Source organism: Protopterus annectens, chromosome 1.part0 (genome assembly GCF_019279795.1).
Source record: "Protopterus annectens isolate FY-2018-M chromosome 1.part0, PAN1.0, whole genome shotgun sequence".
NCBI classification, from domain to species: domain Eukaryota; kingdom Metazoa; phylum Chordata; order Ceratodontiformes; family Protopteridae; genus Protopterus; species Protopterus annectens.
In genome coordinates this window covers 802,805,006-802,818,859 of record NC_056725.1, presented here as the reverse complement: position 1 = coordinate 802,818,859, position 13,854 = coordinate 802,805,006, and the positions used below count along the sequence as shown (strand labels likewise).

The following is a 13,854-nucleotide window of genomic DNA, read 5'->3' as shown; positions in this document are numbered from 1 at the left end:
AGTTGCTGCATGGTAACTAATTAAGTGCAAGTTACTGTTGCAATCTTGTTCTTGACCGACTTAAGTACAATGAACTCATGATGCACATTCTCAGTAATGCTGTTGAAGGGAGTGAAAAAACTGCCATATCCTGCATTGATATGCACTAGCACATGTGACTTTGCTTAAAAGACTTTGATGAGAACACCAGGGTGATTTTTAGAGAGTCTGCCTTCTCACTTTTATGTATTTTTATACTGGAAATAAACAGTACTTTGATAACTTAGAGAGATTACTCCCCTTAACGCTATGGGGATCATGTTTCAGTTGATTCAGTGCTCCTTTACTAGGGTGTAAAAAGCTGGCAAAAATATAGTTTAAGGGAAGATGCAGCTTAAGTCCCAACAGCACATTTTTGGGGCCAACCCCAGTTTCTAGTCTAACTTCCAGGAAGGTCATGATATTAAAGACAAAAGTCCACAGCTTAACTGTAGAAGTTGTGGTCTGTCCATTGACCGAGAACTGTGGTCCTGATTCCATAACCAGACAGTACTAACATTTCCATTCTTGACCAGCATCTCTGCTCATTTCAAGAAATTTGCAGGGCAGGAGGTAACGAGCCTCCTGCCAAAAAGAGCTGTCTAAGCAGTCCCATCAGTCTGGATACTCTAAGAAAATTATTTTGAATTCTTCCTTGTGCACACAGACATAGGATCGCTAGCCAGTATTGGACTTGGGTAGCCTGAAGCAACTTCATTATCTAACAAAATCTTTTGAAAGGTCACAGTGCTATTAAATCTTCCATGTCTTTTTAAAGGAGACTGGATGAGCTTTCTAGATCTCCAAGTAAGTAAGTTATTCTTGTGAAAGATTCTGTGGTGCTCCTATGTTTTCAGGTGGGAGAGACCACCATTATCAGGTCTGGATGTTTCCATTTAGTCATGCCTCTGCCCCCAATGAATTCATCAAATGTGTACTTGTGGTAAACGTATATGAGGATGATGAGGAGCCAAAATATGTCTGTACCTGGATGACTGGCATTCAGCTGTCCCAATGATTCAGTCCCTGCCTGCCTCTGGGAATCTGGACAGATGGTCCTCTCTCTCTCTCTTTCATTGTGAACTTTGCAAAATCACAATATTCCTTCCCAGTTGCTCACTTTCATGTCTTGCAGTCTAGATGCTGTCATTTGCCAAGTGCATCTGACTCTGGATCCTACAGGTGCAGGTTTTTGTGAAATTTGCTTTCAACAAGGTTTCACTTAGGTGTTGTCACTGAAAGCCCTAGGTTTAATGTCAGCGGCATTAACAGGGGTGCCCCATGCCAGACTGCATATGAGGTGCTTCACTGGATAGTCAAGTTTCTTTAATCTCAGAGCTACGACTCTGTGTTACGTTAATTAGGGTGAGGTATCAAACTCCTGAAAATATTACTTTCTGTGGTGGATGGAGACAACAAATCTTGCTACGTGAAATCTCTTCTAGTTACTTAGACCAATGACTTCAGTTAGTAGCAGGCATATAGTCTAAGGTGCCTGGTTCTCCTCTGGCACAAATATTCATGTCATTGTCATGGAAATGGAGGCAGTTCTTCTGACTGTCATTCTTCCAAAACTCCCTTCCATAGGGTGTGATTGTTATCCACATTGACAACACAGCAGTAATTTGGCACATCAGCAAGGAAACAAAACCAGTCATAACATGGTCTTCACTCATATGTACAGGAGCTTTGAGGGTATAGAAATTGGCTGTTCAGTCCAGTTTAATTCTGGTAGCCAAAGTCCAGCAGAGGCTAATTTTCTAGGAAGCAGAGTCCCTGTTTCCTGGTGAATGGTCCATTAGCCTTTCTGTAGTATGTAAACTGCATGTGTAGTATGCCTTGCTGTGTCCTGTTTACATCTCCAATGAATGTCAGCTATGGTTGTTTTGTTTTTCTGGTCTCTCCACTGAGAGAATTTTCTGGTCCACAAATGTTTCCCCTAGACTCAAGCTTTTTCTTTGCTTTCTTTAATGATTAATTTCATTCATAAGCCAGACTACACAAAGCAGAAGCCATTCTCCTACTCCCTGCTTACTTTGGCAAATTTAGTTCTCACTGCTCTTGCCTGACCTTTTACAGAATCCTAGAAATTACTGCCATACCACAACTCTGACTTATCCATTGGACAAGCATTACAAGGATGTTCACTTCCTCGGCTTCTGGCTTGGGTTCTTCATTTCCATTACTTGCCAGTAACAGCTTGTTCTCTTCCTAGGGCAGTTTAGATAAACTTTTCTTCACAGTAGCCAAATTCTTGTAATACATGTTGAGGCAGATGGAATCCTCTCTTGATATGGCTAACTAGACAAACCCCACCCAACTCCTATAGACAAACCCCACCCAACTCCTATTCCTACAATTTTAAGTTCTGTTTCTCAGAGAGTTGGTTCTTTACAGACATATTCTTCTGTTAAAAGTTCGCCTTGCAGCAGTCTCCATTTTCCACGTGGAACTGTATTCTTCCTCACTCGTATCACGAAAGTTTTGCAAAGATTTCAAAAGAGTACATTTCTTCTAAAACCTCCCTTACAAGATCCTTTGTCCCATGGAGTTTGTAGTGCCCCCAATTTGAACAGTTACAGTTGATTTTGTTTGTGTCTTTTTACAGTTGATAATGAGTAAAACAGCCCTCTTTTTTTTCCAGGGGATCCCCCAACTCTCCCAGTCAGAGTTGTTTCGTTAAGTGCTGCAACACTTAATTGAAGCAGGAGTCATAGAGCATGTTCCTGCTCATCAAATAGGAAAGGGCTTTTACTCCAGAATGTTTCTGGTTCCAAAGAAGGAACACTCTTGGAGTCCAGTTTTGTAGTTGTCTTCACTCAATCTTTTTGCAAAGATTCCAAAATTCAAGAAGTTGACCCTTCAAACACTGCTAACGGTAAAGTTTTTATTTCTTAACCTACTCTGCTGCCATAATGTACTTTTAATGTAGCACTCGTTTTTTTCTCAGTTTAAAAGCAGTGTTAACTAACTGAAAACGTTTTCTGTGGAGAAATTGTTTATTTTTCCTTAGTAGGGCTGGCATATTGATTTTTACTGTGTTTTTTTATGTTTAACAAAAAAAAAAGGAACTTTTGTAGACTGGTAGTTTTACCAGCATTTGCTGCTTATTGAGCCCTGGGATAGAGACACCATTTTTGGCTTGACCATGGAACAGAGTTCTGGTCCCATGATTTGTCCTTCTTCCAGCCAGAAAAAGAAAAAGTTAAGCAAATAGCCTTTGCCAATACAGCAGGCTAGTAATTTGCCTCAGCCACAGGCCATTGACTCTACTGTGGTCATTTTGTTGTACCTCAAACCACTGTTCTTTTACCCTGGATCCCTCTGGTGTCGCATCTGCATCCACTATGGACGGGGGGGGGGGGGGGGGGTTAGCCACGTCTTTTTGTGGCTGTCTGAGTCTCCTCAGTATTCGAGAGAGAGAGCCACTCTGGTCAGTCCTTGGTGAATGAAAAGGGAAGATTTCCCTGTTGTGCCAGGATGCTGTGCCCAAATCAAGGGAAGCAGCTGCTGTCATTAGTAACACAGTTGGCCCCTATTTTCTTGTCAAAAATAAACAGAAAACCAAGCATGTATATACTTCTCCTCAAATTACTTTAAACAGGAGTTGTTTACAGTGTGTGGCTCAGGGTTTAGTCCAGGCTGTTGCTTCTTCTTGTAAAGTAATTTCTGGCAAAAGAAAGAGAGATTCCTCTTTTCCTGAAGAGATTCTAAATTCTGAATCTGAACAGGAAAATGCAGGGACAGATTCATTTTTTTCTCCGCAGATTTCTGATTCAGACTCAGAAGAGAGGAGCCTCACCCCCACATACACACGCCTACTGTAGAATTGCCCGCTTTCCTCTCCTAGGAGAGAGATGGGGTTGCATGTGGGCTGTGAGAACATGGACTGATGTGAATTCCTGTTGGAGGCTGGAGAAAGCACCACCTCTGCTTGAAGATAAGAGGGCAAAGCAGCTTGCTGGCAATTTCCCTTGCAGAAGTGAAGGACAGTCTTTGTCCAGCCCCTTGCACACCCTCTTCCCTTGCAAAACCAAGCATGTACAGATGACATAGAGCTTATGAAAAAAGCAAACCACTCCTGATGATGACCTCTCATAGCTGACCCTTGTCCTGGTGATGGAGGAAAAAAAATGTTAAGTAGTACAGACTGGGCTTTCTGGTGTGTAAAGTGTGTGTGCATGTTCACATATGTGTCCGCTCACATGTGAGTGGGTGCATGCAAGGAGGGAATAGACTTCATTTACAGTAGTTCGTACCTCTCATCTTAGTACAAGAAATCTAGACAAAGCTAAAAATAATAGGGACAGATTTTAAATATAAACTTAGAAAGTTGCTAAATAACAGGATTTGTGTTAGCATGCATTTTTGAAGGCTGTGAAGTCTGAAAATCAAATGTATGTCATTTAGTGACTTCAATCCTCAGTGGCTTACCAGAAAAACACAATTTATGAGGAACAGACCTTGAGCACTTTGTGATAATGTCTTTTAAGTCCTTTCCTTAGTGAATTAGTTTATGCCGATATCCCTGTTCAGATTTCCTAGGTGTAGTGAACCATTTATCTGATGTCCTTTTCATTCTTCCTCACCAATGGGTTCAAATCCAATCCTCGGATCAGACTCTGCCACGTGCACTAGACTTCGGATCCAGCTCTCGAGCTCCTCCGTCTACCCATAATGCTTTGTTCCATCCTCAACGCCTCAAATCTCATTTGCTACCATTGAGAACCTACCATTTAGGTTCTGCTCTCGAGCTGTAAGTGACTGTTTTTGGGTATATTTTTGGATTGTCCTTCTATTCCAATTTTCTTTATTCTGCTACAACCCTTTTCTTCCTTTCTCCTCACTTTTAGCTTCGCTAGGCAATGGGAGTTAGTATTTTTCTTGTCGTATGTCCTTTCTCTTGTACTTTGGTAGTTTTTCACATACCATAGTGTTATATTTTCTTTACCTGTTTAGAAACATACCATAGCTGGTATTTCTATTCCTGTTTCTTCTTTGGGTATTTTTTCTTGTGTGGCGTATTCTTTTGTAGCTTTTTCCTACACTATGTCAGAGAAACTGACAGGGTGTTAAAAATGCATTTCTTGTGGGCATAAAATCCCCAATTTAGATGCATACAAGAAGTGCGTTTATTGCTTTGGATCTGATCATCATAGTATGGCCTGTTCGGTATGCTGAACCTTTAATCCCCGGCATTGCCTGTCAGGAACAGTAAAGTTATACTTGGAGGTCTTTTGCCTGCTTCTTCTGGGGAGCAACCCCCCACCAAATCAGTGAAGTCCATTTCTTTGGAAACCAAAAAGAAGTTTCCACTGGAGTCACCTATCATCAGAGCCATTGGAGAAGATCAGAAAAATTTTGGATCCAACTGTTCAGGATCCTAAACCCAGGAGCCTTCCTTTGGATCCTAAACGCTATTTGGATCCTACAGCATTGGCTCAGATAGTAATTTCTCCACTTCCTTCTACCTTCTCATTGGATCCCAAGGCCTCCGTTACTCTGGAGTATACCATTAAGGCAGTATCTCCTTCCCTGCCGTTCCATATTTTCCAGGCTCCGAAAAAACTCTCCAGATCCTCATCCACAGTGTCTTCCAGGATTTCTAGGAGTTTGCCAAAGGTGGATGTGGATAGGATGATGAGGAAATTTCTCAGGGCTCAGATCTAGATGGGGATCCTGCCAGTTCCATCCCCTCCTGGATCAGTGAGTGCACTTACTAAGTCCATTCTCATTCCTTTTCTGATGCAACCAGTAGTTTTGAGTCCCAGGATATGGGATCCCTGAGAGGTTCGCATTCAGTCCAATGAAAATGTCTTCCTCAACTCTGATGGTGTCCCTGACTCGTTCTGCTCTGATACCCTCAGATCAGAGCGAGTCTCCAATCTGAGACGTTGGCACCGAATCCAAGGGGTTTGGTTTGGCTCTGATTTTGTTGACTGTGTGTCTTCCTCTCAGAGCTTTGGCCCTGGACGAGTGGGATACAGTTCTCCCCTTGAGACTCAAATCCGGTGTGGGGGGGGGGGGTGGCCCTGACCTAGCTTCCTCAGAGATTTCTGCTCTGGGGAGGGAATTATCGTGGTCCTTCAGCATTCAAAGTGGTAGAAAGTACTTTCTGTGTTCACAGAGAACCGTCTTCTGCTGTCTCAGATCCCTATCCCTCTTCCACCCTTGGTTCTGAGCCCATTAGACCTATCCCTTAAGGACAGCCAGTACCGGGAAGTCTCCAGACAGCTCCTCTGGAGGAACCCCCCCCCCCCTTCTGGTACCTCTCCCAAATATCCCATGGAGGAGGTTCCTCGGAAGAGGATAAGTAAGAGGAGAGACACAGACTCTCACCCATGGAGTCTCTCACAGAAGACACTGATTTTGATGAGTGAAAGGGTTCCCCCATATCGCCACCTGATATCTTCTTTGGAGATATCCTCGAGATCCTCAAACAGAAGGGTGGCTGGTCTTTCCAGCCTTCTCCTGAGGAATCAGTGTTTCTGGAGGCTTTCAGTTCTGTACCATCTATATCTTGGGTGACCCCCCTGCGGATGAACTGATTGACTTGTTTTCTCGCTAGGCTTAGAAGTAACTGGACACTGTCACACTCAAACATCTGGACAAATTTCTGCTGATAGACCCCACTGGAGTGAGGGAGTCCCAGTTGATACTCTGGTGGTGGCGGCAGCCACCAAGAAGGAGTTAGTTGAGCAGAGCTCTACTGTCTATCTGCTGAACAGGGAGTCCAGAACGATGGACAGGTTTAGAAAAAGAGTGTTCCCCTCAGCTATGTTCGAGCTGAGGTCTCTAAACTACTTGACACATTTCACTTGGCTACAGAGAGATTTGACTAAGGAGTTATCAAATACTCTCTCAGAGTCCCATGTCTGTTGAGAATTTCAAAAAGATCTCCTGTCAGCTGGCCACTGTGTTGTCCATTTCCAATGCGTCGATGAGGCTAATAATCCCATACAGCGGAAGGTACCTCACGAGCTGTCTGTTCAGGTATAGCCATATATGCGGTTATCAGATTTTGCAGAACTCCTTTGATGGCACTTCCTTGTTCTGGCCATCAGTTAAGAACTCACTTACCCCCACAGCAAACAAGGGGGAAAGACTTCTGTCTACCATAGGAATCAAGTTTTCTACCCCTCAATGGACCTTCTGTAGAAACCAACGAGGTAGTAAGAAGATGTGGTTCCAAAAATATTCAGGACCTTTCCAGGAATCATGTGGGGATAATTACTCCAGAGGCAGAGGAGGAAATTTTAGTGGTAGACGTTGACCTAAAGGTATAGGGGGCCTGCCAAACCAGGGCTTTAGAGATTCCTTTCCTGAAGTGCTGCCAGACTGTCCAACTCTTGTGGCAGTTGTGGGTCGTTTCTGTTTTCACCTAGATCCCTGGACAAATATTACCAAAGATTCATGGGTGCTAAGAATCGTATTCAGAGGTTAATACTTAACATTTTCCTTTCCTTTGCCTCCTCAAAAGAAGACATTTCCCAACATTACACCAGTCAGAGGAAGGATGCAACACACAAGAATTACAAAAGCTGTTACAAAAGAGAGTCATCCAGAAGGTCCCACCGACCAGATGGGATTCAGAACTTTACTAATGCTTCTTTTTAGTGCCAAAGAAAACAGGAGACCTAACCCCCATTTTGGATCTAAGCAAGTTGAACCAGTATGTAAAGAAGGTGAATTTCCACATGGTCATGGTTCACTCCATCCTGCCTCTTCTGCATAAGGATGATTGGATGTGCTGCATTAATCTCCAAGATGTATACTATCACATAAAAATAGACAGGTGATCCAGGAGACATCTATGCCTTTGGCTGGAAGCCAATCATTGCTAGTTCAGAGCACTACCTTTAGACTGGCAACAGCCCCCGGAGTGTGTACTAAATGCATGCTGGTCATAGTTCACTACTTTCTCTAGGTTTCCAACACTTTAGCCATCTCAGTAAACTATGCCAAGTCAAACCTAATCCCAGTACAAACCCTGGAATTCATAGGGACTCTTGAATACCTACAACTAAGGTGACTTCCTTACCTCTGCATCACATCACATTCTTAAGACATCAGGTTCAGTCTATAGTTTCTCACCCATCTCCTCTAGCAAGATTAGTACTACAAGCTCTGGGGTCGATGTCAGTTGCCATACTTGTGGTCCCTTTAGCACGATTTCTTTATGCATATTCTTCAATGGATCTTGGAGGTACAGTGGTACATTCTTTATCGGCCTCTATCATTTCCCATAAGACTCACTCCAGTCTGCAAACATCATATTTGTTGGTGGACCAGTCTGCAAACATCATATTTGTTGGTGGATTTAGTCTGATCTTTTTCTGGGTAGACTGTTCATTCTTCTGTCCCCAGTTACCAAAGTTACAATGGACACTTACCAACTGGGGTGGGGTGGGACATTTCTTGAGAAAGATGGTCCAGTTCATGTGGTCCCTTCTAGAGACCAAATTACATATCAACATCCTAGAGATGAGAGCAGTCCTTATAGTGTTGTAAGCATTTCAAGATGTTCTCCCTCTAGGAACTATTACAATTCAGACAACATGTCTGTAGTCTGGTATATCAACAAGCAAGGAAGAACCCGATCCTACCGTCTGTGCAGAGAGGCCATGAGGTTTTGGGAATATATGGTCACTTCAGATGCTTTCTCATTGCAGTGCACATCCCGGGAAAAACACATTTTTAGCAGACAGGCTCAGCAGATCCATTCTGATGGCTCACAAGTGGTCTCTCAATCAGTCAGTAGTGAAAAAGATCTTCAGCCGCTAGAGACAGCCTTGCTGTGACCTATTTGACTCGCCTCTCAACAAGTGCAGCAAATAGATTGCTCTGATCCCCCCTTCGGGGGAGTCACAGATTCTGATTCACGATTGGCTCCCGGGTCAGTCACCTGTATGCCTACTCTCCTCTTCCTCTGATTCCGAAGTTCTTACAGAAGGCAAGCAGGCTGAAGAGTCAGTCATCCTCATTGCCCCCTTTTGGCCTTGGCAGGTATGGTAGGTTCATGGTAGGTTCCCCTTCCTACAGTCTAGCTTGCGATATCCTCCAGGGGTACTGGAACCTAATCAGGATCTTCTGTCTCATTCATCGAGAATTCAGCATCCCAATCCCCATGTTCTCAAGCTAGCAGCATGATCTGTCTACTTCCAGTAACAGTTAGACCATCCAGGCTTCCTTCTTCAGTTTGCGATAGTGCCTTGGCCTCCCAGAAAGCTGCTACCAAGAAAGTCTACAGAAGCAAATGGAAAAGTTTTTCTATTTGGGCCACTAAGCAGAATATCAACCTTTTTTCAGCACAAACTTTGGCCAGTCTTCTTTTGCAAAGAACTCTTTTTAAAGAAGGAGCTAGTTTCTCTACAATTGAGCTTCAGTTGGCAGTGATCAAATTTCCATTGTGGAAATAAATCCTTTTCTCTGGCTTCATCCAGATTGTGTATGGCCTTCATGAAAGGCATTTTTCTCCTCATACCCCCAATAAAGGACCTTTCTTCCCCTTGGGACCTTACTGTGGTCCTTCAAGGTTTAACTCCAAAACCCTTTGAACTGGCAGTGTGATCTAAAGTATATTTCTTGGAAAATGATGATCTTAGTAGCTATTACATCCGCAAAAAGAATTTCTGAGCTCCAGGCCCTTTCATCGAAGGCTCCTTGTATTGTTTTCCATAAAGACAGGATGTCTCTGCAGACCAACCCTTCTTTCTTCCTAAGGTGATGTCTGAAAATAACATCAACCAGTATATACAGTCATCAGTATTCTTCCAAAATTTACAAATAACTGAGAATACATGCTTCATCTCCTTGATGTACAAAGACAACTATGTTTTTAACTTCACAGAACAAAACACTTCAGGAAGTCCGATCAACTTTTTCTATCCTTTTTTTCCCAAATCTCTTGGGTCAGGCAGTATTTAAAGTTACTGTAGCCAAATGGATTACTGATTGCATTTCACTGGTTTATTCTCAGAAAGGACTAAATTAACCAGAACCTCATCGAGCTCATTCAACTCGGTCCAGGGTTACTTCATCTGCCTTTTGATCAAGGACTTCCATTGATGACATTTGTGCTGCAGCTGCTTGATCAAAGACTCATACTTTTGTTACGCATTACAAATTGGACATTGTTGCTTGAAGCAGACCTTCTTTGGTTTAACAGTGCTCCAGCATGGCCTTCCTTGAGGACCTCGCAAGGGTTGTGTAGCTGGAGACTCTGTCCCATTGGTGAGGAAGAATGAAAAGGACAACATCAGATGTGTACTCACCATAACTTGGCATCTGAGTTGTCCATTTTCATTCTTCCTCACCTTCCCTCCCATCCTTCCTCTGTCCCAGTCACTCCTGGAAGAATCTGTTAGACTGTATTGGAAATATTTAGTTCCAGGTTTGAGCAATGCCTTTCTTCTGTCTATGCCTATTTCTGATGTAAAATGGGAGATTAGTCAGCCAACTCGATCTGAGGTGTTGCAGATGGAGTAGTGTATTATGGGTAGAGAGAGGAGCTCGAGGGCTGGATCAGAAGTCCTAGTGTATGTGGTCGAGTCGGATCTGAGGATCAGATCCGAACCCATGGGTGAGGAAAAATGAAAATAGATAACACAAATGCCAGGTTATGGTGAGTACATAACTAACCATTTTTTCTATGTTGTCGAGCCTTACTTGGTTGAGAGCTGATTGCAAAGCAATTATACATGCAACCATTAGGGTCTTTTTTTTTATAGCCCTAACCCCATCCCTGGTGACTGATGTGGACACCTGCGTCAACGTAGTAGCACCCTACTCTCTCCTTGCAGTATTTGTGCTCCCATATACTTGCCCTTGAGTTTTACAATCACTGGCTTGGTATTGTCAAGCCCATGTCTCCCAGTTTTGCAGCCACTTTAAATGCGCAAGTCCTTGCGTGCATGATAGCATTTGTCCGACTAGGACCATCATGTCCCTTCCAATGTCCAAGCACCTCCTAAATCTCTCAGTCTAGGTCATAATTGGGGCTGTATTCTTCTGTACCACAGAGCCAGGGTTACCCAGATGGTCTTGACTTTTACTGTCTGCCTGTTATGCCTGGGACTACTATTGATTTTGCCATAAGACCTTATGCACACACTTGGAATCCCCTACTGGTCTTCTAAGGGTCGCTGGACTTTGGACTATAACTTTCAGAAGTGCATTTAACCATTTGTTTCATCCAGATAATTAGATCACTGCTGTTAAAAAAAATTCAGTGTGTGAAATATTTTGCATTTTGTTATAAAGATGTAAATTGTTCCACTGTGTCATTGTTATCACACCAGTGTTTGGATTCACTGTTGTTTGTAAGTCCCTTCTCCAGTGCATTATTAAATGGCTTGCACGTTTTTCTACTTCAAGCAGTTTTACCTAAATGTTTTTGTGTAAAATATTTTACTGGCTTAAGTGTATTTGAGTGATTCTAAAATTTATGTAGGTAGCAACCCTGCAATCCTTTCTTGAATGTGTCCTAATATTATGCTTGACCATTTCTTCATAGGGCGGCTGAGTTGATGACTAAAACTGGTTCAGTGGTGACACTTGAGGTAGCGAAGCAAGGTGCTATTTACCACGGTTTGGCAACTCTTCTTAGCCAGCCTTCCCCGATGATGCAAAGAGGTAAACTGTTCTGCTAGTTCTTTCTACCTTGTCTTCTATGATTTGGAAAAAGCTGTGCAATTTCTGTTCAGAAGCTGATAGCAGAAGAGGTAGTGTGTTAGGGTTCATAGATTTATCATGTTGAATGTAAAAAAGTAGAAAAAGTTTATTATAACTGTTTAAAATTACTTCAGTTAGATTTTACTTGCACTGTTTTTCAGCAGGGTAACACAAAAATCCAGATATGGACCTAGCTAGAAAGCAAAATTGTTTATGGAACGTGTGTGCAGAGCAAATCTGCATCATTTTATTTGCTATATCTCATTTTGTTTTGTGTTGTTTTAAGCTGCTTGTAGTCGGCTAGAGCTTCCAAATCATAGTTATCTGAGCTTGGATGCAAAGAAGAGAGTAAATGGATTTTATCTTAGTAATGCTTTGAATTTTAATTGTACATTACAACACATTTGCATTTTAAGCTGGAAAGGAGGGCATGCTACTTTCTGGAAAGTAGTGCAAGATTATTTTGAAAAACAAGTTAAGGCTTTTAAGCACCTGTTAATGTCTGCTAAACAGTGCTAAAGGAAGATTGTCATTTTGAAGAAGTTGTAACATGGATAGGGTCAAATTAAATTAAAAATACATAGTTTAAATTACTCCCTGTCATTGAATGACAGCTGATTCCACTGCCACATGCTTGAAAGCATTTAATCTGCTTTGATGATTCACTTTGCTGTTTTCTCACCCTGATGAAGTACAATCTACACAGTAGGCTTTATTCATATACAGAAGGCCTGAAAACATGAAAGATTCCCAAGGTCCTCACACAGGTCTTTACTGAAAGCTTTCTTTTTTCCCTCGATATCAAAAGAAACATTTATACATAGCTTTACTCTCACAGCAGGTACTGACAAATGTTTGTTAATCCATGCACTTTGTAAAGGTTTGTTCAGCAGACTCAAATGCCATTATATTTACCTTTGGACTATTACTGATGTATTCTTTTGGATGCGATGCAGCATTTAAGGTACATTCTCATAATTCTGAGGTTGAATTTAATCATTTGTATTCTTTCCTGGAGCTCGCTTCTAAAAACTAACATTTTTTCTTCTCCAAGCATCTACATATACTACTGCAATATATATGTTGTCCTCATAACAGTAGGGAGATGGCTGCCTGAAGCACCGGACATCTGGCCAGTATACCAAAGTCAGGATAAGGTGTACGTGCGACATTGTATGTCAGAGCCATAAACCAACATCGACTATAAAAGTGACGTATAAGTAGCCTCTGTCTATGGATTGCATGGAGGCGGGAAGATTGTGTGAGGTGGCTTTCAAAAACGGTCTTTAAGCCCACCACAGAAGACGACAACAGGCATCCATTTGAAGTTGGTGCTTTAATAACACATGAACATTTGTTGGTACATAAATTGATGTCTTTCTGTGATGTACTGAGGATGATGATGGTATAAGGGTGATGAAAGATGTAGATGATATAGACTGCACCATTGTGAAGGAACCTTCTTAAATATCAAAAACAAAGGCCCACTCCATATCTAAAACATTTTCCATCTCTCCATTTCATTTTTCACTGTTGTTTGACTACATATTAGTGAAGTGATTCTGTTGACAACTTTTGAGCAGTACAGACCAGTGTCAATAACGTGAAAAGGCTGACATACTTATTTCTGTTTGCATACAAAGCACAGACATTCATTGGTGCCATCAGAGGTTTAGGAAACAAATAGATAAATTAAAATGAGTCCCTCTCAGCTCTTCTGATGGTAAGGAATGTTTTTTGTTCATTATACACAGTCTGACCATACAGAGATACTTCATTTTAGTCACCTTGATCTTCTTCGTGTTTCACTGTTGCAGTCATTACATTTGGGTTATCTGCTTGCAGGTAGCCCTCAGTCGGCCTGATTAACAAAGTCTTGGGTTCTGCATTGGTTGCTGTCCCTTCTTCCATGACGTCAGGTCGTCAGGGGTATAAAACATGCAGCCGACACCATTACATCAGTCTTTCTTGCCGTGCGGTGCTCGAAGCAGAAGCAGTTTGCAAGTGCCGGTCGGCCAACTCCTGAAATTTTTGTTTTCAAGTTTCAGAACCGAAATCTTCAACTGAAGCTAAGTACCCCGTTGGGGAAACTTTTTCTTGCTCCTTACTGATGTCAGTAAAAGTTAATAATTGCATTACTTGTGGAAAGCAAATACCTCATAA

The 13,854-nt window shown here is 42.1% G+C and overlaps 1 protein-coding gene across 12 annotated transcripts in view; it reads left to right on the top strand.

The window, feature by feature from the left end:
* AFDN (afadin, adherens junction formation factor) overlaps window positions 1–13,854 on the top strand; it is a 3,286,836-nt gene that overhangs the window by 2,449,140 nt on the left and 823,842 nt on the right. For all 12 annotated transcript variants that reach the window (XM_044063225.1, XM_044063199.1, XM_044063191.1 and 9 more), the window contains one exon: window positions 11,534–11,652. In XM_044063225.1, coding sequence (XP_043919160.1) covers window positions 11,534–11,652 — 119 coding nt within the window. The remainder of the gene's footprint in view (window positions 1–11,533; window positions 11,653–13,854) is intronic.